Below are 25,166 nucleotides of genomic sequence, written 5' to 3' on the forward strand. Positions count from 1 at the left end.
CATAAATGATCCAGAGAGAGGGACATTTAAAGCCTGTGCCAAAACAGAGTGACCACTCTGAGCCAGTCAGGCAAAACCACTGTTAGGCTGGAATTGGACTGGCTTCAAACCAAGATAGATGGGGGTGGTGGAAACAAATGAGCAGAGACACAAGTTGATTCTGTGAAAGTTGAACAGCCCACATCTGACCGGAGTAAGGCACTCTTTTATGTTCTATTGTGGTGGTTGTGGTGCACAAAGCTCAAGTGACCAGGTGGTTCTGAGACTTTGCATTCAGCCTTTTTTTTTTTTTTTCTAACTTAGTACTCTGCCATAAAACCTCTTTCCTTCAAGTTCCTCAGAGACTAATAAACTCTAGAAAATAGAATTAGCATTATCTTTGACAGATGTCTGTTTTTGTGTTTCTTTAGCTTAGTTATTCATTAGTAATTATGTCTCAGTTTTTGAATAAGGATTTCAATACTTGATACATTGATTATACATTGATTCTTATAATCTTTACTTGAAGTACTGATTTTTCATGAAAAATGTACAGAAATGTCCTTGTGCTTCATTTTGTGTCAAGGAAATCGTTCAATGGTTAGTGGGGTTTATTAAATGCAATTTACTTTTATCTTTCAAACCTTGTGGTTAATAAATAATAAAAACTGTAAAACATTACATTCAATCGGGTTTTCCTAGAAATCTAAAGATCTAGAAACTTTATTTTGCTAAAATTTACAATTATGTTCCATGTGGGTTTAAGTTGGTCCCATCCTTGATTCTTTTGCTAGTGTGAAAATCCTCTGACAAAGTTGTTTTTTATTACTTTTGCTATCATTGTTAACATGAAAGCTGTCAATGAGAACCGCCTTATCATACCAGTATATCGATAATTAGATCCAGTTGATTCTCCAACCTCCGCTTCACCTTAGTCCAAAACCTCCCACTTCAATACACCACAACAGGCAGCACACTCAGCTGATCTGCTTCATCGATGTAAAATACAGAGATCATTACACAGCTAAGCTATACCACAGACTCTCCTGATGCAGATGAGTGTGTGTGCATGCAAATGTGTGCATGTCCATTCATAAAGTGTGCTCATCTATTTGTGCATAAGTTCATTGGCCCACAAGTGCGTAAATGGTCATCTGCGTGTGTTCAAGATTATGTGAGTGTAGGCGTAGGGGGAACCTGATCTGATCTGTGTGGGAGGAACCGGTTCCTTCCCCCCCACTCTCCACTGCTCAGACAGACGGCCTGCTAGAGAGATCAGACTGTCAGACTAACTGGACCAGAAGCCATTAGGACACACTAGACACACAGAACTTTTTTTTTTCCAAGCTGTTGCTTTCTTCTTAAAAAACGTAGCTCCTAAATTATCATGGGTCAATAATAAGACAAAAATATTTAAAACTAAATGCACAACACTTATCAAATCATTTACACAGGAAGCAACCCACAGCACGGGCCAATTACACCGAAAGTGTCCTGAGATTTCGTCTTTTATTTTCCTGTGTTCTGTCTTTTTGGGGGAACAAAAACAGCTCTGGCACTTGAGTGTGAGGGTAGTTCAAGCATAACATGCCAGAACTACATTTTGTCTTTAGCATAAGTGATTCTCCAGACTTTACAACTATCTTTAGTTTAGGGTTTCAATGAAACTGCTTTTCCATAGCTCTCGAAATATTACAAGAAATGCCATCAGAATTGATACAATATTATTTTTTTGAGCATATAACACATTTTTATCACTTCTAATACTTTAATGAATCCTTTTATAGTGGCTGGTACTCTGTCAACAGCGTCCCTCAGGGAACATGTTGGTGCTAAATGTGACTCTAGTCTTCAACACTGCTTAAAGCACTCAGATTTTGTCAGAAGGCTCACAAAATGAATCTGTTTAGTTTTCTTTGAGCACTTAGGTTCATGGTTTAATTATTTTTGGCCTATGCTAGAAACAATTGTGGCAACCTTAAAACAATTGCTTAGTTACACTCATTTAATGATGGAAATATGGTTTAGAGCTACCGATCTAAGACACTAGAGATATAAGTGGATTTATAGAGCTGTACAAAGATCAGAATGAGAATCTTAAAAGGTTACAAGTGTCTTTTATTTAGATAGCTCATGTCATACCTACAGTTGAAATCAAAGGTTTACATACACCATATAAAAAGACACATAACCTTTTTTACCAACTGTTTGAAATTATAGGTCAGATAGGATTATAAAAAAAATATTTCTGTTTGCTGAATGAGATTTTTTTTAGAATGTTCAAATGTTTCCATACACATACAGATTGCTATGTCTTTATACAATTTGGAAAAAGCCCAGATGATGATGCCACGGCTTTTTAGGCTTCTGATAGATTAATTTAAAAACCTTTGAATTACTGGAGCCACACCTGGGGATGTATTTTAAGAGAACACTACAAACACCCTGCTTCCTTGTGAAAAATCATGAAAGAGTAAAAGAAATCAACTAAGATATCAGGGAGATAACGTGGACCTCCACAAGTCTTCTTCGACCTTTTGTACAAAGTCCAGATATCTGAACGTACCACATTCGTCTGCTCAAACAATAATATGCAAGTACAAACAACATGGAAATGTCAGACCATCATACCATTCAGGGTGGAGACAGGTTCTGTGTCCAAGTGATGAATGAACAAGTTTTGTTGCATAATGTGCGAGTCAACCCCAGAACAAAGGTAAAAATGTAGGAGAAATGCTGGCCCAAACCAACTGGAGCTGAAAGGCTACTTAGAAAGGAAAACACCATTACAATAAAAGCAGCATAAAAAGCCTGATTACAGTTTGCCAATTCACTTAGGGACATGGAGACATGTCATGTGGTCTGACGAAACTTTACCATAATAAGTGCTGGTATATTTTGAGTAAACATGGGGTAATCTTGCAAGCCAGAGAACACCATCTCAGTTGTGAAGTACAGGGTTGACAACATCATGTTGTGGGAGGGATTGGTGCACTTCACAAAATGAATGGCATCATGAGAAAAAAAATCAAAGCAACATCTCAAGAGATGAGCCAGAAAGTTAAAGGGCCACAATGGGTTTTTATACATGGACAAACGTTTGACCCAAGCCATACAGTAAAGGCAACCTACCAAACAGGCGCTGTATGTAAACTTTTGAATATGAAGATTGGTAAAAACAAATCCCTGAAAAATTATCCTCCTTATTTACCTGAAAATCCTTTCTGACCAAAAGACCTACAGTATATGTAAACATCGACCCTACCAACGCTGGTAATGTGTAATGTCTATCAAAAATGTTTTTAGCTATTCAACATTGGCCAATTGTTGTATTTATTTAGTCCAGATAAATATGCAAAGATTTTGTTGAAATGCCTCGATTAGCCCACCTTTAAAACCTGTTTGGACATTTGAAGACATCTTACATGTGGACGTCTTTCCCCATTAAATTTCCAACCACAATTGTTTAGATGAAAGGCGCCATCATCTTCTCTCTGGCCATTAGATAAGTTTGCTCTGGTGAGAAGCTTTGTCTTTCCTTGAGATCATCTAAACAGAACCATTCAGGGGCAGATACATGAAAAACTATTTGTAAATGACAATAGCAATTTGTAAAGAAAATGTGAAGAGTATACTGTGTATTTTCATTTAAAAAACAGGACACATTTCAAAGAATGGAAAATACAGTTTATAGTGAAAGACAAGAGAATGGAAAGATGGACAGACAAGGTTAAGGGAAAGTAAGCACTGTCAGGATGCACACACTGGAAAGCCATCACCAACCAGATTCTGGCCAGTGGCACTCCAGGGAAAAAAAGAGGAAGAGCAGAGGAGGTGAAAAGAGAACAAGCATGTGGAAAGGTAAAGAAGAGGACAGCAAAAGGACAGAGGCAGATGTCCAAGTAGCCATACCTGCAGATGCAATTTTGCAGCCCACTCCAACCCTTCTTCCCAACCCTGCTCTTTTGTTTGCCTGTTTCTCTTCTCCTTGATCTTGCTTTTCTATCTTATCCTCAGCCTTTCTTATTTAACTGAATTTTATTTACTTTTATTTAACCAAAGCAAAGGTCGCTTTTGCAAAATCGTCTTGGCCAAGGCACAAAGCAGCACAAAAATACAACGGCAGTATGTGTATACAAATAACAAATTTCTGCTCAGAAATCTGTCAGCAAAAACACAAACTTCCAGTCTGAAATTGAAGGGAAGTCTAAGCTAAAATGTAAAGATAAAAACATTGATTATGTTTATGTAAGAATGTTATGCCTGAAGTTTGCTCTTATAAAAAATTTTCATTGGTTCATTGAGATTCCTGTAGAAGCAAAAGTATCCCCAAAAACCACATCTTGGTTTCAAAAAAACATCTGAATGCCATCATAAATTCAAAATGGAAACTTTATAAGCTTTATTGGTTGGAACTGACAATTACTGGGACAAGATTTGACAATACAGTATGCTCAGAAAAATATGATTTACTCCCAGATTTACAAACATTTTATTGGTCAGTTCGAGTTATTTTCCACTTTCAGGGATGAATATTCGAAATAACCATTACGACCATAGTTCCAGCATGTTCTCTGTGATGCTACAAACTGAGTCAGTAACCAAAGTCTGTACTTAAAACAATGCACAATATTAAAAATACCATAGGTCTGTTAAATAACACAGTTTCATTATATATTGTTATGTTACATAAATATACTTTTTAAAATCAGTTTACATTTTATTAAGACATGAATACAAATTTGTGGTTTTTGAGTGAACATGTGCCATTTTTTTAGAAGTACGGTTCAAAGATTTTTTTTATGCTCTTGATAGTCTGGTGAAAATCCATGGAAAGTACTGTTCATGGTTCCTCACTGTAAAAGAAAGAGTTTGTATAAAGTAATAAAAAAAGGAATCATTAAAAAGTTCCTTGTAAAGGAAGAGGAAGTGCTACAGAAGTCCTTGAAAAGTCTTTAAATTGCATCACAATTCTAGTTAGTCTTCAAGCTGCAGTGGTTGTGAAAAAAAAAAATCACATGAAGCCTCGTCTTAGTTGTGAACATTTTGTCCGTGTGGTCTGTGCTCTGGATGTTAGCTTCGGATGCTCGTCTTCCTGTCTCTGTCTTTGTTCTGCAATAGAAAGAAAACATATATATCATCAAGAAGATCAAGGTGAGCTTGGATTTTATTTCCGTTGGATTCTTTTGGGGTGGAAAACATAAATATAATTATATAATATTAAGATAGTAAAACCAGAAAAAGCAGTAAAAACGGTCCGACCCAGATGCACCGAAGTTTAAGCGTTAATGTTAACCTCCAGCAGGAGGGGTCACAAACTTCAGACAATTTCACCCTCCATTGTGGCAAAATAAGCTGGTTTTCTACAATCAGTGTGGTTTTGTAAGCATTTGGCTTCTGGTTACTGAGAAAGTAAATTAGCTCTGACTGGCTGCAGTAAACTCACAAACACATTCCACACAGAAGCAAAGCAACACTAGCTGTAGTAGCAGAGAGCAACACGCGTTTGTTTAATTCAATCACAGGGTGTACGATGACATCATGAGCTGATTTATGAGCGCAGTGTAAGACGATATATTCCTCATTTATCTGTGGTATCGGAACAGAGGAGCCCTGATTTCCTGGCTGGTGGGGAGCCTTTCTCTATCTGGCCAGGAAAATAGCATCACTTTTTCCCTCCTCACCTAACCTCTCCCCTTCTCACTGTTCAGACCATCCACCATTGGCTTTTCTAGCAAAACTCAAAGGATTTTAATAATTTCTGAGTGATTTGCAACATACTCCATTTTTGCTATGTCTCAAAGATGAATGATATCTGATCTAATGCTGTTAAAACCTCATGTCTGGCTGTTGATAAATGTATCCTAATCAAAAACTGTTCCCATTCAAATTTTATTTAGCTGAGTTTATTCTTTTTACTGCCAAAAGTCTGGGAGATTTCTTTTTATTACTCTTTGCACTCTTTCCCTTCTTATATCATCTCAGGTAACCCTCTCTGCCTCCCCCCTTGGCCTCCTTTTAACACCCATATCCTTTATTTCAGACAGAGCTCAAGGTGTAGGTGTTTGGAAAAATCCATCTGACTGACATCAGCAAAAGTGGGTAGGTGTTTGGATGTGTATCAGGTGGTAATCAGAGGATAAAATCACAGGATTTGGACTGGAATTAGTCCTCCCACTGATTGAGGCGATCGGAAGATGCTGAAACCATCATTGTAAATTTATCCTCCAGCTGGACAGAGATGAACGGACGTTATTAGATTGTGATTGAACCATTACCATTTGTAGTTGGCTGTGAAAGCGAGGGTGAGAAAACACCAACATTAATGTTTAGTTAGGTGGTTTGTGTACGTAAATCTAAGTTTTAAAAGAACAGCTACTTCATGTGACATTTTCATGGCATCATGTTCTACAAAGACCACAGTTTTTACATAGGTTTGCCTTACAATATCCCTCCACAACAACATTCAAATTAATCAATCATTTTCAGCCCACAACCTGCTGCTTTCACAATATGGTACTTTATATGCAAAATACAATGATACAGTCTGGATTTAACATTTTCTTACCTCAAACAGAGAAGAAAGTTCTTTGAATGGGAAATTTCGTTGTCTGCTAAACTTTGCTGTCTGAATTTAATTCTATGCAAGTCCTTCAGAAAATATAAACTCAGATTATGTGCTCTAATTCTGTCTCATCTAGTCAATTACTCACAAAGCCTTTGTTAAGGTCAAATTTTGGCATTATTACTTGTGGTCTGTCAGCCTAGGGAACTGGCTTCTGACAACAATTTGGCCAAAACAAACCTGAGGATGTTGCACCAGAACTTTACAAGAAGCAAGATTAATCAGTTTCTATGCTCTTCAGACCTGAGTAGTGCAGAAACCCTTGGCTCCTTGAAATCAAGGCTGAAAACATTCATGTTTATTGCTGCTTAGCCTTAAAGGTCATAGACTGTGCATTTTAACCTGTGTTTCTTTTTATGTGAAATAATTAGTAATAATAATAAGTCTTACAGTCTTATAAAATATTGTATATAATAGCTCTTAAATAGCACACTATGATAGTTATGGCAAAAACAGTTTTGAAATTAAATGTATTGTTATTTATTTGTTTTATACTGATTCTAATAACATACACTGATACAAAAAAAATATATTGTACATTTCAAACTAGACAATGGAACGCTCTATCATAGAAATATAGGGTCCAGGGCTAAGAATGAGGGTTAAGGGGTGAGATGGGGTTCAGCCTTTAACTCTGAGACCTTTCAGACTTAGATTGTGCCACTATCCAGTAATGTGAACTTCAAAACTAAGTGTAAGGCAGTGGGCGTCATGGAATTTAGCCAAAAAGTTCCTTTTTTTGTAAGAATGAATTTAACACAGCCTGGGAAACTCTGGCCTAACTGTAGCACTCCTGTTATCGTACTCGCTTCCCAACACAAACTATCAAACCAACAGCTGCGAGACACAAATGCAGCCGTGCTCTCCGGTGTTTGCTGGAAAGTGCTCTGGAAAATTGTAGGCATTCATCAGGGGAAGGAAAAGTACTTGGGGTTGGAGAAAGAGGATACACTAAAAATTTCACTTAAAACCTGCGTGTTGAAATTAGCCGATTTACCAAATTACATCAAATTAAGGTGGAATCATTAGAGGAGTCATCCCGTGTCTCATAGTGAGCGATCAGTGTCAGGTTGGAAGTGCAGCTGTAGCTGCTGAAGCTGGATTATAACTGGTTTAATTCAAACAGGAGGAGGGGTTGACTTTAGGCCGGCCTGGTAGTCAAAACAATCTCCTAAAGACTAATAGGTCATGGTCAGATGACTGTTCTGCTCTTTCTTCTCTCTTTCCACACACACAAACGGACATACCAGGAGCTTCCCCTGAGGGTGATTTGTCCAACACTAATATGATTACCTGATGATGTTTGCTCAAGATACAATATGAAGATATCACCACCCTGAAATAATATTATTGTTCTAGTAAGGTGAAAAGAAGCCTGTCTCCGCCTTGCTGTGAAGACATTAAGCACTTTGTTTAGAGCATCTTATCAACTCACAAATTGAAACTTCAGTCTATTTTTGCAACACTCCATCCTGCTGATTCTTTACCTATAATTGTGGATTTTCCATGCACTCTCTTTTTTTCCTCTCTTAAGCTTGGTCTGTCAAATAAAAACATCTAATTTAGTCTCTGGCTGCATGAGGACAGGACTGACTAGTTGGAAAAAATAATTCCTCTTGGGCACAGGCCTGCATTCGTATAAGGAGATTGGTATTTAACCATCAAATGGAAGCTGCTCATATCCTTTCAGATTATTAAGTGAAAATATTTAAGACTGTGTCAGCGACTCAGCTGGCTTATATAAGCTGTAGTTACCCTCAAAAATGACCATCAATTAAAAAAATAACACATTAGACTTTTGAAGTTAGCTAACTAACAGACCAAATGGTCCCGATCTGCCATTATGTGGCTTGGACATAGTTAGTGCATCAAGGCATAACATAAAACGTTACAGTTTCAAAAACGCTAAAATGTCCTTTGTACAGTTCAGAGTCCTTTTAATGATATCCCATAGGAAGAGTGACCAGAGTTTTCTCTGGCTATATAAAGGATATCCAAATGTAGGGGTGCCCCAGCCCCGCATATATATCCATGTCTGTCTGTCTCTCTCTGTGCGTGTTAATTACAATGATTACTGATATTTCTGTTAATTAGGATGATTTTGTGCTTACAGCTAATGAAGCCAAAACATTTAAGATTAAAGCAATAAATCAGACCAATAAAAACACATTAACACAGAAATATGGGCTTTGTGTAAAGTATGTTTAATACCTGCTTAAAAGTTACTTTGAAAAAAGGTACTTTTAATCTGGCATATGAGCCTTATCAGAACTTACGTTCTTATTTATTGAATATCTTTATGTAAATAAAATTTGTTTTTACTCACATTTTACTCTGGCTTGTTTTGGACTTCTAAGTTGTCCATTAAGTAAAATCTAAACCAAACCTAAAAACAAATCTAAAAACATAATAATTAAAATGTTATTTGTTTTTGGGATATTTTTTTCCTTTTCCAAGCCTGAAAAAGGAGAGAGTTGCAATAAAGACATTTAAAAGAACAAGAATCGGAGGAAAGTTTATTTGAGGTCATAAATGTATTTAGGATGTTTTTTTACCAATGCTTGACAAAAAACAGTGAACATATCATCAAAGTATCCTAGGACACAATATTAATTATAAGGTTTGTTTGCAAAACACAATTGTTTCCTGCAATTCTAAATTTTAGCTCCTACTTTGCGTGGCTATAAGATGTTCAGCCAGTTGGATAAATTGTCATTGCAGTGGATGCCCACACCTGACCCAGGTTACAGGGCCCAAGATGCTAAAGTGAGTGTCCAAAGCACATCAGGAAAAGACAGGAAAATGTGGATCTATTACAAGTGATGTTGTCATTGCAATCTTTACAATTAATAACATCCATTTCTAATATCATGCGGCTCTCATTTTTGGTCTATCCCATGATGCTATTCCTGTTTCTGACAACGTCCATTATAATTAAAACACATGGAAAATTAGCAGACAGTTCTTCTAGGACAGCCATATCTACTTTTCCTACGAAGAAGTTGGCTGCACAGTTCTTTATTTTAGGTGGTAGCCAAGCAGCATCTCTCTATTTGGAAAATAGCAAAACTGTTTAACCAGCTGATAGCAGCTTGCTATACTGCAGAAGAGCAAAAATGAATGATTTGCTCCATATTAAACATATGAAAATTACTACTAGATTACGTTGCTTAAGTCTGGGAAGAAAAATAAAATAAAGGTAAATAAACCTTCTAGATAACGTTACTATAACTGTAATAATCAGTATGCTATATTATTTAGCAGCAGTAGGGATAATTGTAGGTTATGTTTTAAACAAAACCTTAGCCTAAGATGTACATTATTGTTTTAAATTTGTGTTCATACTATGAAACTGTGATTTGTTTTTTGTACAGAAGGTTATTGTACCATGAGAATTTTATGCTGCCCCATGTTTCTTTTTGGACACAGAACATGTTCATGTTTACTGTAGCTTCTAGATACATATCATCTGAAAAAAAAAACTGATAAAGTTTAGATTGCCCAGTTTGCACATGTATTTTATTACCACTATATTTTGATATTTTAATAAGTAGAACAAGCTCCATTTCATTTTCGCTTTCTACAGCCCCATTATGCCGATAGCATTACTTTATCATCAGATGAAGATGTCCGGCTTGCAACTGCTAATTCGTCATTAGCTTCAGCAGATATTGTTTTAAGAAACAGCCTAATTAAAAGTGTCGAACTCTGCGTTCCTGTTAGCGGTGTTGTAGGTCTGCAGGGCTTGGAGCTCCGTATTTGTGTTTTAATTTGCCCTCCAAGCAGCTCCATCCCTGAAGACCAAATGACAACAGAATGATAGTTTTGCTAATACATTTTGTTATCTGACCCGAGTTCTTCTGTTGGTGTTGAATTAGGGGGTTTAACTGCTTCCATGTGTGCACATATACTGCCGCACATATACAGACGGCTCTGCGTTTGACCAGGCTCACACATGCACATGACACAATGAACATGGGGGAGAATATATTTAAAAATCGGCCACAACAAATGAGCCGCCTGATGCACCTCATTAGCATAGGTTGAAATGAAAAGCATGGAGGCAACGCTGCTTCTCATAAAGCACAAATGATTAACTTCAAGTTAACACCAGCTTTATCTGTTTTCATCTGACACTGAAATGTCAACTTCATAAACGACTGTGATGTAATGCTTTTTCCAGCGAATACACACTAATATCCAAATAACTGTTAGAACCGCAGCCATTAGCACGTTTCTGATCACGTCCCAGCCATGCATTTAAGCTCTCTTTAGGTGCACGCTTCACCGGGCCTCTATAAAGAAGCAAAGTCTAGTTTCAGCTCGGTCTAAAACCAAACGTCCAAACTGGAGGATAAATAGCCAAGTTGATTATCCCGATGACTTGTTGGGTATCTTTCTCCCCGTCTTCATCTCTGTTTCCAAACCTTCCTGGCCACCATTAGTTTAGAAAGTGTTGAAAGCACAGTGGTGATCCATAGCTCCTCAGCTATCATACAAGGTTTGTTTATGCAGTCTAGATGGAAGCAAAGAGCTGCCATCTGGCTGACATAAAAAGCGAAATTGCTAAAATGCTTTTATTAAAAAAACTCTAAAGAAAGGTTGTGGACTGTGCAGAAGTTGGTGCCCACATGTGTGTGTATGTGTATATATGGGTCATTTGTGGAGGTGTGAGTGTAAGCAGAGAGGGCGTTCCACAGAGCGCGGTTTCCAGGCTCCTTTACCATCACCATCAAAGCTCTGCGTCAATGTGTTTCTAATAGCAGCCGCTGAATTAAACACTGGCTGCACTGCCTCAGCAGAGGATAAATCATTTACAGAACAATTAGCTCATTTGTTGCTCTGCACAGTTCTGCCAATGACTTCCAGACACAGAGAGCCAGCCGAGGAATGACGTGTCTGTGTTTGTGAGGTGACTGTGTGGGCAAAAATATGCAAAAGTCGCTCAGTTTAGTTGAGTCATCCAATAAATGACAAAAGCATTTTCTTTTTGTGATGCTCTTTGATACACAAATACCCACATTGAGTCTTAGTTTGCTTTTATCCCAAAGTGACCAAACAGACAAATGGGAATCTGTTGTTTTCCGATACCACGGATGAGATTTTGCCTTTGTTTCCCCATGCACCTGCAGATAACTTTACCTACAAAACGATTCAGAGCAGCCAAGACACAAACTAGAACAGCTTGTGATATTGGGAGCAGTGCACACACATCATGTTGCATCTGCTGTGACATTGACTTTGAACCTCTCCTTTTAATTTTGAGAAATTCCCTCAAATCATAAATAAATATGGGCTGAGTCCTAAGATGCCCATAAAATTACCCATTTCAAAAGGAACAATTGTCTGTTTATTGCAACCACACCATAAGTACCAAGATAATAGGATTTTTCCAGTGTTTTTATATTGTTTCCAAACATCAGACTTCTCTTCTATTCCATAAAAAAGAACTGTAAAAACCCTGATATTGGGTAAATTGTCTCGACTTGTTATTATAGAGATTAAAAGGAAAGAAGTTCCCCACAATTGCAGTCTTTGGCAGAGGTATCACTACTTCTATTTTCTTTTGCTATTAATTTGAGCTGACCCCCTTCCTAGTTCGAGCCAATGGAAATAGGACACATTTGTGGAAAAAGCTGTTAAAATATACTGAGTTCTGTGCCCTTAAAACAGAAGTAGAAAAATTAGCATGGTTAAAGTTGTTATACACAGAAAGACCATCTTAAATACAACCATTCACCCCAAGCTCACCCCGACCAAAAGCAAATGGGCCTCTAGAAGATGGTCTGGTAGAGCACAAGTGTTCCTACCGACATTTCAATATGTTTATGCAGCCTCCTAACTCCATACACATCGATCTTATGAGATCTGAAGAGAGCAAACCAAATCAATGAAGGCCCCATGCACCATCCATGGGGTCCAAAGAATCTAATGACCCCGACACTGTAAAGATCTATAAAGATCTATTATTGCAGTCATATAATTTCACTCTGAAAAATTTGTTATAGTTCTCTATTTGTACGTTTTTGACCTTCCTTGCCATACTCTGTACAAAGCGTCACAGCGAGATGAACATCTCCTGTTGCTTTAAACTTTTAATAGTTGCCCTGATGTGGACATGGCCAAGGTTGGGTTAGGAGCTTTTTTCTTTTAGCCATTTTCCTGGCGATCAACATACATTTGTGTTATTTAAAGGCAATGCTCTCGTGTCTTTCCCATTTTGAAAAAAGATGAAGAGAAAATGGTCTTTGTGTCATGCCATATTTACACTTCAGGGAAACAGGAAGGCATGGGTTGCTAATTATATATAAAAGGGCTTTGCTGTAACAGGTGACAACAATTTCAAATGCAATATAACAGACGCCTCTCTGGTATTGACCATTAAAACCGATAAAAAAGCCCTAGTCATTAAAAAGCTGAACCTATGCATTATACATTGTGTGTTCACTCCACACTCCTGACAGTTATAGTGAACGCAGAGTGAGATATCCTTCACAGGATATGTGCATCAATGAGTTAGACAGCAGAGGGATTCAAACAGCTCACCTCAGGCCTTTATCCTTGGCTCTGTTCTGCTCCTTTACCACAACCCCTTTTCAGTTAACGCAACTATCAATGGCATTAGAACAGAAATTCTGGACTCTCACTGAATGGGTCCTGGATCATCATGTAGTTATTCCTGAAAGTATAATTAAACTATTTGCAATTCTATATGGTTCAAATGTCCAAACATGCAGAAAGTAGCTTTAGTTTACAATTAATTGATGAGGAAATTAGAATAGTTGATATTTTATGCTTTGCAACAAGAATGGCCTCATTAGGAGCTCAAAATGTTAATCATTACAAATATTTTAACCAAATGCCATTGTAGCGAACTGAATTTGTTTCAACTATAATTGCATTATGACTATGATTGAATTGCCCTGTTTAAAATTACATCTGAATGTCACTACATGCCTGGATTGTATTGTTACAACACAGATTTGCCTAACATGAGAAATGATTTGGACTGAGTTGTATTCAGCAAAACTGCAAATGAACTGGACCTGTCTTTAAACTTGAAAAAATTTATATGATCTAATGCTTTTCCAGTTGTACTGACTTAGCAAATTGTTTTTATAATCCAAGTCACATTCATCCATCCTCAATCAGAAATGTTCACTACAACTGGTGAACAGTTTGAAGCTTAAGTAGCAGGGAGGAAGCAGAGATCAAACTCACAACCACCCACTGCCTTAGGTGTTATTATGACCCATATAAATTAGTTGAATTGAAAACCGAATAGGAAAATTATTAATTTTAAATGTTCTAAGTTTTAAGTTTTAAGACTTTTTTTTTAACTATGACTAGATTGTATCTTATCATATGTTTTCCTAGTGCAGCAACTCAGAAAAATCCAAATTCAAAGTTAGCTTACCATTTCCCTATGATTTTGGTATGAAAAAAATCATTTATATTTATTTTATTTTACAGCTTTCTTCAGTCCTTGGAATAAGTCAAGCAGATGAATAAATCACATTAATATTCACCTTACAACATGCCTGAACATGTAACATGTGACGCTGTGTGTGCAGCAGTCATTAGTAACGAGGCTGTTTGTTTTGAAACAGTTATACCGTAGTCACCCATAATAAGAGGAAATGGCTGTATACTTTTCTCACTTTCACCCTCTTCTGCTTTGGAAATGAGAGTAACTGAAGTGGCTGTTCTAAGCGGACCTGACAGCGGTGATATACCTCAATAACTATGAAAACATACACAGAGAGAGCCCTGAACAGAAACTCCCCTTTTACCTCCACCTTGGCTTTTTCTCTGTAATCAGCAGTACCCACTCTGCCCTTCAGCCCACTTCCACACACTCCAGAAATTTGGCAAAGAAATGCTCTAAAGTTGTACTAATCACAGATAACTGTCTATATACCAGGAGAACATGGACAACACATTTTAATGTTACTGATTAGGACTTTAAAGCAGTACAATCAGTTTGATCTGTAAAGTTTTCAATCATAATGGACACAGCCCCAATAATTACCTGAAGTGCAACACAGTCACAGATTCACTATCCATCATATATCTTATCATGAAGTCTCATTCAGTGTTTATGAATATAGGTGACATATAATATTTTATTCTTATTTTTATTTAGCTGTGAAACTGGTGAACACACTAAAAACAGCAATGATCCAGTGTACGATGTTTTTGGATCTAAAACCTAACTGCATTACTTTAATTTACAATGAACACATTCTCCAACTCTCCAGTTTAGACTCCAACCTACACAACCTCCCTATTAGTTTATTAGTTCCAACAGTCTAAGCATAAAAGCAAACAGTTAAGAGACAAACAACCATGCACACACGCTCACTTCTAAGGTTCGCTAAGAATCTCCAGTGTATCTAACCTTCATGCTTTAGGAGTGGAGGAGGAAACCGGGGTACCTGGAAAAAGACAATGAATGCATGGAAAGAACGTGCAAACTCAAGAAAAGCATTCCTATAGCTGGGATGTAAGGTTGCTAACTACTTGCTCCAGTGGACAGTCCTCTGCTGTTCTGCATAATTACTAATCTGGTTTTATTAGTGTATTAATCCATTTTTTACTATCCATTTTCAGGAGGAGCGTGTTGTAAGATGCAGGAAACCCAAGACACATTTAGTGCTACTCCACTGTTGCAGGTCTTTCAAAAGGTAATAACAGGAATTTAACACTGACTTATGTGCATTTCATATTGGAGGGTGAGCCTCTTCAATTGAATTTAAACTTAGGTTATAACAGATGATTGGCTTATTCTGGAATAAAAAAGATATATATATATATATATATATATATATATATATATATATATATATACAGAGAGAGAGAGAGAGAGAGGGTTGTTCCACAAAACTCCCGCCGCTCAGTCTGGCGGTTCTTTTGCTTGATGTTGAGAGCATGGGAAATCTCCAACAAATCTGTCAAGAACATATTTTCTCCTCTGAGATGCGCGTCGTGTATTCATGTAAGCTGCTTCTATCGGTGAAGCATGTTATCTTTCAAAACCAATCACATATATATAGAATATCGATGATGTGTTACAGATAATTCCAGTTCCCACGGTCCCTGAATGCAACAGCTGGGAATATGTTGTTCAGCCGCTGTGTGGAGCTGTCAGTCATGATTCCACAAAAACAAAAACAGGGCCAGAAGTTTGATATTTGCTGTATAAACATTTACAGTTTAAGTGGATTTTTTATGGCTAAAAAATGGCTAGCCGACCAGCTCTTCGCTTTCCACTTCTCTGAGGATTTCCTCACTTATGTAAGAACATGTTGCCATATGATCTCTTTCTATTACAGGTAGTAGATCCAATGGGCATTCTCAGCATGGGCACTTGGGGCTCTCCCCTATGAAAGAAACTTCAGATTTAAATTTAGATGTGGCTGCAATAACCATTTAGAAGCACACTGATTGATGATATAATATAATATATATAATTGATCAGGCCCAATAATGGAAACCATAGTAACCTGCCCAGCCCCTACCTAGCCTTATTAAGATGAACCAGCATTAATATGAATCTGATCTGCACTGATGTATTTACACAAACCTATGATTTATACCACAGAGTTCAGAGTCCTACTGTTTCTGCAGACTGAGAATTGTAGCTTTACACTAATTTGGTATAAATGGGGTATTGTGGACAATATTCCTAATGCCCTTCCTGTTTTGATGGGATGGGGTATCTGCTTTAACACTCTCTGCCAAGGGGGCATAGCATTTTTAAGCCAGCACTGCTTCAAGGAACCTTATTTTAATATTAACATTTCCTATGCTGTGTTTTTATCAAACATTTGACACTGTCACTAACTAGGATCATATTCTCCTCATTTGTTTTTCTTCAGAACAATGACAATGACTTTCATGTGGGTCCACTTCATCAGTTGTGTTTAGCTAACAAAAGAACAGTGGGACTTTTTGTCAAGCTATAATGGAAACCAGTGTAATGTGACTGACAACCAGTAATGAGGGACTTTGTCAAAGTGTCTCTGACATCAGAATGTTTCAAAATTGTTTTCCACGCAGTAGGCATTTACAGAACGGTCATGCATCTGCAGCGCCAGGTTGACAGCCTCAGATAGTATTACACATTTCTTACTGACAGAGCCGGCCTACGCCGGGCTGATCGATATGCAAAGAAGGAGTGGGGGTCACGCGTCAAGGAGGGAAGGTTCAAACAAAATGAGATGTTAATGAGAATAAGGGAAGAAGGAGGTTAAAACGAGAGGTGTCTGGGAAAGACAGACAAAGACTGGTGGTGAAATGAGATTGGTTTCTGGCCAGTTATCTCCCAGCTGAGGGCTCCTGGGTGGAGACACCAAGGACGTCTAGGCTTTCAGGCGCACGTTTTCAGAGGGTGAGGCAGAAGAGGGGGAGACTCACGATGCTGTGACTCTGGTTATCCCTCACCTAAAAGGTCTCTGGGTTTAGACATTGATGGGTATTAGCTTTCACACACTGCTGGGGTAACGGGGGAGTCTGCCAGATGTCAGCTCCTTACCAATAAATCCTGCTAAATGGGCAGCAGGCTCTGTTATAGAGGAAGGCCTGAGTGGACGTCAACTCTCTATCATTCTCCGCTCTGTTTGTCAAAACCTGAACTGGGCTCGTAAATATTTGATTTCACTCAGCTGAGGGCAATCCTTCTTTCCCTGTTATTTCTCATCAGACCGATGACTTTCTTATGGGAGAGTGTTCTTGATTATGACAATTTCCATTGCTGGATCAGTCAAGCACAAACCCACACTTACTGAAGTTCACCTTTGTATAGTCTTTGAAAGTGTGGCAGAAAAAGTAAGCCTATTTCATTATATGCTCTTGTGTTTCTTTCGTTAGATTTTAAATGTTGCATCAATTCTTTCTAAATCAAACCTTTTATATCCTGGCTGAAAATTTTACTCACCATTTTGGATAGATTTTATGCACTCCAGGTAATAAATCTCCCTCTGAATAAACACCCTTATAATCTTTAAATTCATATTTTTCATGCTCCTTTTTTCTGGGGTTATGAGTAAAGACCCAGGTCCACTAAGCTCTCTCTGAGCCCCTGTGTCAGAAAAACAATCATGTATATGGAGTGCAGAGGAGTTTTAGAAACCACCTTGAATTTTCTAGACAGCTGCTCCAGTGAAACCAAGCCCCTGCAGGACATTATTGCATGGTTGTTCACCCCAAAAAGTGGACTCTAAAAGAGGTTGCACTTTTAAAGCCCCTCAGGCACGGTGAGGTTTATGGTCACCGTTGTTGATCTCAGGTCAGGCTTTAACATAAAACTGACCCAACTCAACAGCCCATCTCTATGACCACCCTGTTCTCCTGCTAGATCTGCAATTCTTTTAAGACTTCATTTTGATTTGACCTTTTGACTGTTATCTCTCAGACTTGTTGTTTTTAAGCTCACCATTTTCCGCTGGTTGCTAAGGCAGAAGGTACAAATGTGCTTGGGTTGAGCCGATTGGTCGGATCCTCGGGTGGGGGAGGAGCTGACGTGGAAGAACGGAGGTGAGGGGGCATGACACGGCTGTCCGTCATGAAGCCCTTCGCCGAGGAGCAGCACATTCCCCAGATGGCTTATGTAGCTGCTGGCCAGACGTAACGTCTCGATCTTTGAGAGTTTCCTGCAATCAGACAAGATTTAAAAATAAGAGTAAGTTGCAACATTTACATTTAAGCTGCAGTAAAAATTTGAGATACTGTAAACTGTGTCACAATTACACCAGGAAATATGTTTTCATATTTTAATGCAGTTTTACATTAAGGGATAAAAACTGCGACTCCATACCTGTCGGCTGGCTCAGTGGGGATGAGCGTGCGCAGCGCCGTGAATGCTGTGTTGACAGAATTCGTGCGATCTCTCTCCCTTGCGTTGGCCGCAGTTCTCTGGCGAACTTCCCCAGGAGGAGATGAACCTGGGGGGCCCAGCATGCCCGTCAGGTTAGCCACACTTACCCCTCCGCCCACACACAACTTCCTCTTCCTGTTCACCTTAATGTGGAAGGCAGACTGGGACGATGATGACAGGCGAAAGGATGCAGAATTTGAGGAGGTGCTGGTGTGGTCCTCGGAGCCTGACCCCTCGCTGCAGTTCTCGTCATCGTCTTCAGAGAGGAGGCCAATGTCTCCGTACAAGAAGCGACCTGCTGGAGGCGGAGTGCGTAGCATGGCAAAAGTCATCTTTGACGTTGACAGTTGTTGAACAGTCTTGTTAGGGCGTTCTTAAAAACAGGCTGTGTGCTCTTGTTTGATTAGGTAGCAAAAAACGATGCTCCCAACAAGTGTTGACTAGTGGCGTTCGACAAAGTGAACTAGGTTTTTAACGTCCTTTAAAACATCAGCAGGTTGATCTTAAGGTCAAGGTCAGATAAAATCAGTCTTCAGATCTGTTGTTGCAGGTGCTTTGAGATTATAGCTCCGTCTTTTTAAATTCTGATTTATAAAAAAAAAAAAAAGCTTCACATCCACAAAGTCTGTTTATTCTTAAGTTACTCCTTTGGGAATAACAAAGAACTCAAAATACCATTTCAAGATTAAAACATGCTCTTTCCTTCTATGTGTCTCTCTACTTTCTACTTTATCATTTGTTTCTACCTGCTTCCCTTCCAAAAGCCCAACTAGCGGGAACTGCTATGTGCCGGCAGCTTCATGCCCTTTTGCTTTTTGCTGGTCTCCCACCTCTTCCTTCTTCCTCTTTGCCTGTTCGCTCCACGTGTGCGTGCGGTCTGAGTGTTTCAGCCTGCCTCTGGTCTTATAGTCCGAGGGAGGGCCAAGATGACTGTCGCGCTCCTCCTCCTCCGAGCGCTTAGAGTCCCCCGGCTGCTGTCTGAAAACAGACCACAGAGACGGGAGGCAAGCGGCGAGCCATCAGTAGGAGTTTGTTTTGGCTGCATGCTGATGCTTTCCAGGGGAAATCCACCCAAAACTGTGCTTGCATCACCCTCAGAGGCCACTGCAGCTCTCCATCCAGTCAACATGAATAAGGTTTACAGATAGGAGGAACAGTTAAAACAGTGTCAGATAGCAGAAGTAAAGCATCCAGCAAGGGATGGAAGGGAGGGGGGCAGGGATGACACTGAATCTGTGATAAGTAACTTGTTTTCTGCAAAGATATGACAAAATGTTTTCAAGAAGTCTTTTGAGTACCCTGCTTTTTATTTTGTGGTCCCAGGTTCTGTCATGGATGGAATGTGTGTCCAAAAAACATTTTTTTGCCTCTAAGCTTCTACTCTTAAATGTCAGAACAGGCTTTCAGGAGCAGACATAAAATTTCCTGTTTTGCTCAGTCACACCATTGACAGTGATAAACTGTTGACTGAGAGTAGTGAAGTGAAAGCTTGCTTTTCTAATTGCCATCTTTCATTCATGCTGCTGTCCTTCCTTTTCATGTTTGTCCCCTGGACAATACACCAGGAGGCATTGCAGCCATAGAGCGAGATGGTGGCAGGTCAGACTGTGCCTATCAATGAAGGCTGCTAATGGTTAACTGTACCATGGACAAAACCTTTTCAACTTCACAGTTTTTGACACCAGAGGTCCTGAAGTATGCCATCTTAGATTCAGATTTAGTGTCTTGCAAAATGATTCATGTGAAGGCTTAAACTTGATCTAATTTGTGACTTACACCAAAAAATATTTGTGTTTGTGATTTTAGGTGATACACCTACAGAGACTAGAACATAACTGAAGTAGAAGGAAAATGACACAAAAATCTGAAAAGGGTGTTGTGTAGTGTTTCAGCCCCCTTTTCAATGATGACCTTAAATAAATTCCTGTGCAACTAATTGCCTTCAGAAGTCACTTAGTAAATAGATTCCACTTGTGTGTAATTTAATCTGAATATAAATATAGATGTTCTGCCATTGTTGAAAGAAAATGACAAGTCTCATTTATTCCACAAGCCACATGGAAGAAGATGCTCTGGTCAGATGAGATCATTGTTGAACTTTTTGCCTACATGCAAAACACTATGGTCCTTTATGGGTCATTGGGGACTGGGGTCGGGTCAGGATCTGGGCCGGGGTCGCTCAGGTTCAGGCAAGAGCCTGGGCTAGGCTGGACCAGGTTCAGGTGCTGGGGCGGTCTGCCTGTCTCCACCACCGGAGGGAAGGGGACCACTTCCTGGGTCTGGGGGCTGGTTGTCCCTATGGGGTATTGGTACCTGGACCTGGGAGTATATAGTATGTATGGGGAGTGTGAGTGAGTGTACGACGTCCATTGTTGTTTGTCTTTACGTTGGGTGCGTGGGTGTGAGTGTTTTTATGTGTACGCATGAGGGTGGGAATGTGTGATTGTGACTGTGTGTGCCTGTTTTTTGTGTCAGGTTGGGTCTTGGGCAGCTACCTCTCCTGGATCTATTGACTCCTCACCATACTACCTGCCGGTGGTTGTCTCTGCCCGCCGGTGTACTTGTGGTTCTTGGTATCTAGGGCTGGGTTCTTTGGTGTGTGCTGGCTAACTCCCAGTGGCTGCTTGCCGGGTCCTGGACCCCAGGGCTCTGTCGGGCCTCTACTTGGGGACTGATATGTCCTGGGGTCTCGGGTCTCTGGGTCCATGGCTGGATCTGCCCGGGCATAGACGGCTGCTGGTGGGGCCTGTGGGCTCGTCGCTGCAGCTCCCTCCGGCTTCTGCACTGTGGCTTCTGGGTGGTTCCCCTGGGACTTGCCCCTGCTCTTCTCTGGGTGGGTTGCTGTAGTCCCGGCGGTGGTTCTCACCTGCTAAGCTTTTTCACCTGCTAAGAAGTGATTTTAGCATCCAGGTTGCAAATTAAGGATTTAATCTGCCTTATAATGTCTTTAGTTCTTTCCTATTAATTATATTATTAGCATCAAAGCACAGTGGGTCTTTTGCAGGATGTGTGATTACAGGCTGTGTGCGCCTGATCGGGTTTGTGTGCATTTTGCCATGATCAGATTTGTGCGTGTTCAGCAGATGATCACTGACAGTAATGTTAGGCTGGAATGATTTTGAATGAAGTGTTCCAAGTAGTTTTACCATAGGAGAAATATCATGGCTTCTGTTTGTGATTGGCTCCAAATCGGAGCTTAGATAATCCTACATAGAATCCTCTGTTATCATCTATTTTTAATATTTTTATTTTTGACAACCAAAATCTGTTGGCACATGTACAGAAGATTCTCTCTCCCTGTCATCTGCCATTCCATCTATGCCTCCTTCTGGCCAAAGTGTCAGCAGACATTTTTGCATCCCAGTTAGCACCTGCATTTCAAACGTGCTAAATCCACATGCAAACTGTTTCAGGCTTTGAAAATCGCATTGCGTTTGGGAAGGGACTGACATTTGCATTTCTTCCCCCTATGAATTTGCGCATTTGGGTCATTATCATATGTTTTTCATATTCATGAAGGCAGACACATTAAATGTTTGCGCCCGCAGTTCCACTGATTTTGCACAGGCAATCCAATTACCACCTGGTTTGTAGATAAGCTTTGCTGACACAAAGAGATCTGTTCTGATCTACAAAAGATTTGCGTGCAGTTTTGTACATGCAAATCTTTTGAAGATCAGGCCCTATGTGTGGAGGAAAAATGACACTGTACATCTCCCTGAAAACACCATCCTAATGGTAAAGCATGGTGATGGCATCATCATGCTGTAAAAACGTGTTTTTGTCAGCAGAGACAGGGAAGCTGGTCCCAGTAGATGAGACTGAACAATCCAGGATGAAGATCTGTTGGAGGCTGGGGTAGAGTTTTACCTTCCAGCAAGGCAACAACACTAAACATAAAGCCGGAGTTGTAATGAAATGGTTCAGATCAGAGCATATTCATTTGTTTGTATCACCTAATCAAGGACCAGAGCTAAATCCAATAGAGAATCTGTATTCAGAAATGAAAAGTGCCGCCCAGAGATGTTCTCCATCCAATCTGACTGAGCTTTATCAGAACGGGCAGAAATTTCAATCTCTAGACATGCAAAGCTGGTAGAGACATACCTCAAAGGACTCGCAGCTATAATTGCAGTGAAAGATGCTTTTATGAAGTGATCTGCAATCACTCTTTAAATGAACTATACAAACTCTAGATAAGAGAAAAAGAAATGTATCATTATTGTCCAATACTACAAAATGACAGTGTATTCAGTTGGGAAAACATGGTCACATTTTCAAATCTGTGTCTTATCATTAAAATTATTTCTTCTGCTTCTTTTGTTCGAGCTGCTACTGAATGGAGCTTCAACCCCATGACCATCAGAAATCCACAACACATTTAGGATACAGCTAAAGAAATGGCTTATTGATAATCAGAGTTGTCAACATTAGCCTATAATTAGACCTGCTCTTGCTGCCCCCCATGAGGGCTTGCGAGATAGAGGAACCCGGAATGCAGACTAGCAGGCATCATGACGGTAAGTGCAAAACAATTTAATTAAAAAAACAAAAACTCACTCTCAGAAGAGGCAGGAGCAAAACAATAAACAGACAGGCAGAGGACAGGCTTGGCATGATCCACAAAACAAGAAATGAGCATGATGTGAGAATGTTTCCGTGAGGAATAAACAGGACAGGTGTGTATATATGGAGTGTGACCAGGTGAAACAAGAAGACAGATTAACTAGGTGCAGGTGAACCGGATAACGTTAATTGACAGAAGAACAAAACGTTGCTGGAGCAAGACAGAGACTGTTGAACACAAACAAACAAAAACTAAAGCATGACCAGAACCAAAAACCAAACTTGACAAAACATGAACAAGACTAAAACATGACCAGAAAAATAAACAGAAACATGATTCAAAACTTGAACTGTGAATAAGACCAACAAAAACCCAAAACACCCACAAATCATAACCCCCCCCCATGTTTTTATTTATTTATTTTTTAACAGTTTGGTCTGTGTGTTACTAATGTACATTTTAACTGGATCATACTTTTTTTAAATGTATTGTAAATGTAATTTTGTTAATGTGAATATGTGGTTTTACTCTTATTCTTTTAGGGTGGCGTTTACCATCTCTCTAGGGACTGCAGGTGAAAAACCACCTTCTGGCTAACTTTGGCATATTGACAGAAGTGTCATTAATGAGCCCTGTCCCTGCAAAAAAATAAAATAAAATAAAATAAATAAGGGATTGACTCAGGGGAGGCTAAATGCAAATATATTTCACACAACTATTGAAAACCATATACGGTCCACTTCACAAGTATGCACTACTTTATGTTGTATGCTGTATCTATATCACATGAAATCCCAAAGAAATATGTTGAAGTTTGTGGTTGTCAACTGACAAAATAAAAAAATGTTCAAGGGGTACGAGTACCTTTACGAAACACCTTATATTAGGGCTTTAGTGGTAACTGATGAAGATGAGTTTCAGAGATTTTTATGATAGAGCTGCTGCTTTACTCACTTCCTTAAATAACCTGTTTGGAGACGTGAATGAAAGAGGATTGAAAGGGAAGCACAGACAAGCTGCAGCAAATAGATAAGAGTGGAAATCTTGAGATTTTATCGGTTATCAGTGTGTAGCAGCATAATCTTACCATGTTTTTCCATCTTTAAATTCACAGTGATTAAAGTCTGACAGCCTATGTAAAACCTAGTTATGAAGTCCAGAATCCTTTGCGGTACCTTTGTGAAAACTTTAAACCACGCTGCTATTGTCGGTATGCATCTTCTGTGTAGCTTGGCAACACTAAGGTGCTGCTGAAAATTGATGGCATAATGAATAATATGAGAGTTGCACAATGTTATGGTCAGCATTCATCACTCTCAATTTCTCTGTCGATTTTTCCTCTTGCATCCACACTTCTCCCTCCCTCCCCGTCTATTTCTTCGTGTCTCAGGCGTACTGTTTATACTGTGGTATTTAGTGTAGGAGCAGAAGCCAGTTTTGGCTGCAGTGGTTGATTTCAGCACATACACAAAGCGCTTGAGACACTGAGGAGAGCGGAAACAGTACGTGAAGGTCAAAGCTTTGTTTCAAAATGGAAAAAAATAAAACAGATCAAATGTGCTTGGTTTTTAAAGAAAAAATTACTGTTTTTTATCCACCCTGCCTCGTCACATGGGACACATGTTTACAACAATTCTTCTTAAAAAAGCAGGAAGTCTTTGAGCTCTAATCGAATTTATCTGGCCACTGGATGCACCTCGTTTACTCGCAACAAAGTAAGCAGCCTAATTCCGCTCTTGAAGTTACATAACATTTCTAAAAAATCAATACTCGACACAAACTGACCCAAATGTATTGTAACCCTGCACTTGCAATTTAATGGCTCGCCGCTCTTGCTTTGGGGAAAAAAAAACTGTAAGTAATCCAGTCAACAGTGTACTTTAGGTTCAGGATGCGTTTCAGATTTGCCTCCAAATAATCCTTCCCCTTGACATGTTTGACATAAATTGATAGAGGCAGTAAAAGCAGATGTAATGTGAAGCAGGATATTCCACAGAATGGACCTCGTCATTGAGGTTCTCAGTACATGTGGAATTTAATCTCTAGGTTTTAAGCTCTGGCCTTCAGACAAGATACTGTAATGGCTGAAACACAAGCATGTTTAAAACTGTTTATTT

At 39.3% G+C, this 25,166-nt stretch overlaps 1 protein-coding gene across 1 annotated transcript; it reads right to left on the reverse strand.

Annotated features, from left to right (window-relative positions):
* Positions 1-4,353: 4,353 nt before the first annotated feature.
* On the reverse strand, positions 4,354-23,119 carry LOC124865346 (basic helix-loop-helix transcription factor scleraxis-like). Its single transcript, XM_047360355.1, has 4 exons — positions 23,043-23,119; positions 18,423-19,460; positions 18,042-18,258; positions 4,354-5,091 (listed from the first exon to the last, which is right to left on the reverse strand). The coding sequence occupies exons 2-4, from the start codon at positions 18,812-18,814 to the stop codon at positions 5,053-5,055; spliced, it is 648 nt and encodes a 215-aa protein (XP_047216311.1). The 5' UTR covers positions 18,815-19,460; positions 23,043-23,119; the 3' UTR covers positions 4,354-5,052.
* Positions 23,120-25,166: the final 2,047 nt, after the last annotated feature.

The sequence above is a fragment of the Girardinichthys multiradiatus genome, chromosome 3, assembly GCF_021462225.1.
Source record: "Girardinichthys multiradiatus isolate DD_20200921_A chromosome 3, DD_fGirMul_XY1, whole genome shotgun sequence".
Classification (NCBI taxonomy): Eukaryota; Metazoa; Chordata; class Actinopteri; order Cyprinodontiformes; family Goodeidae; genus Girardinichthys; species Girardinichthys multiradiatus.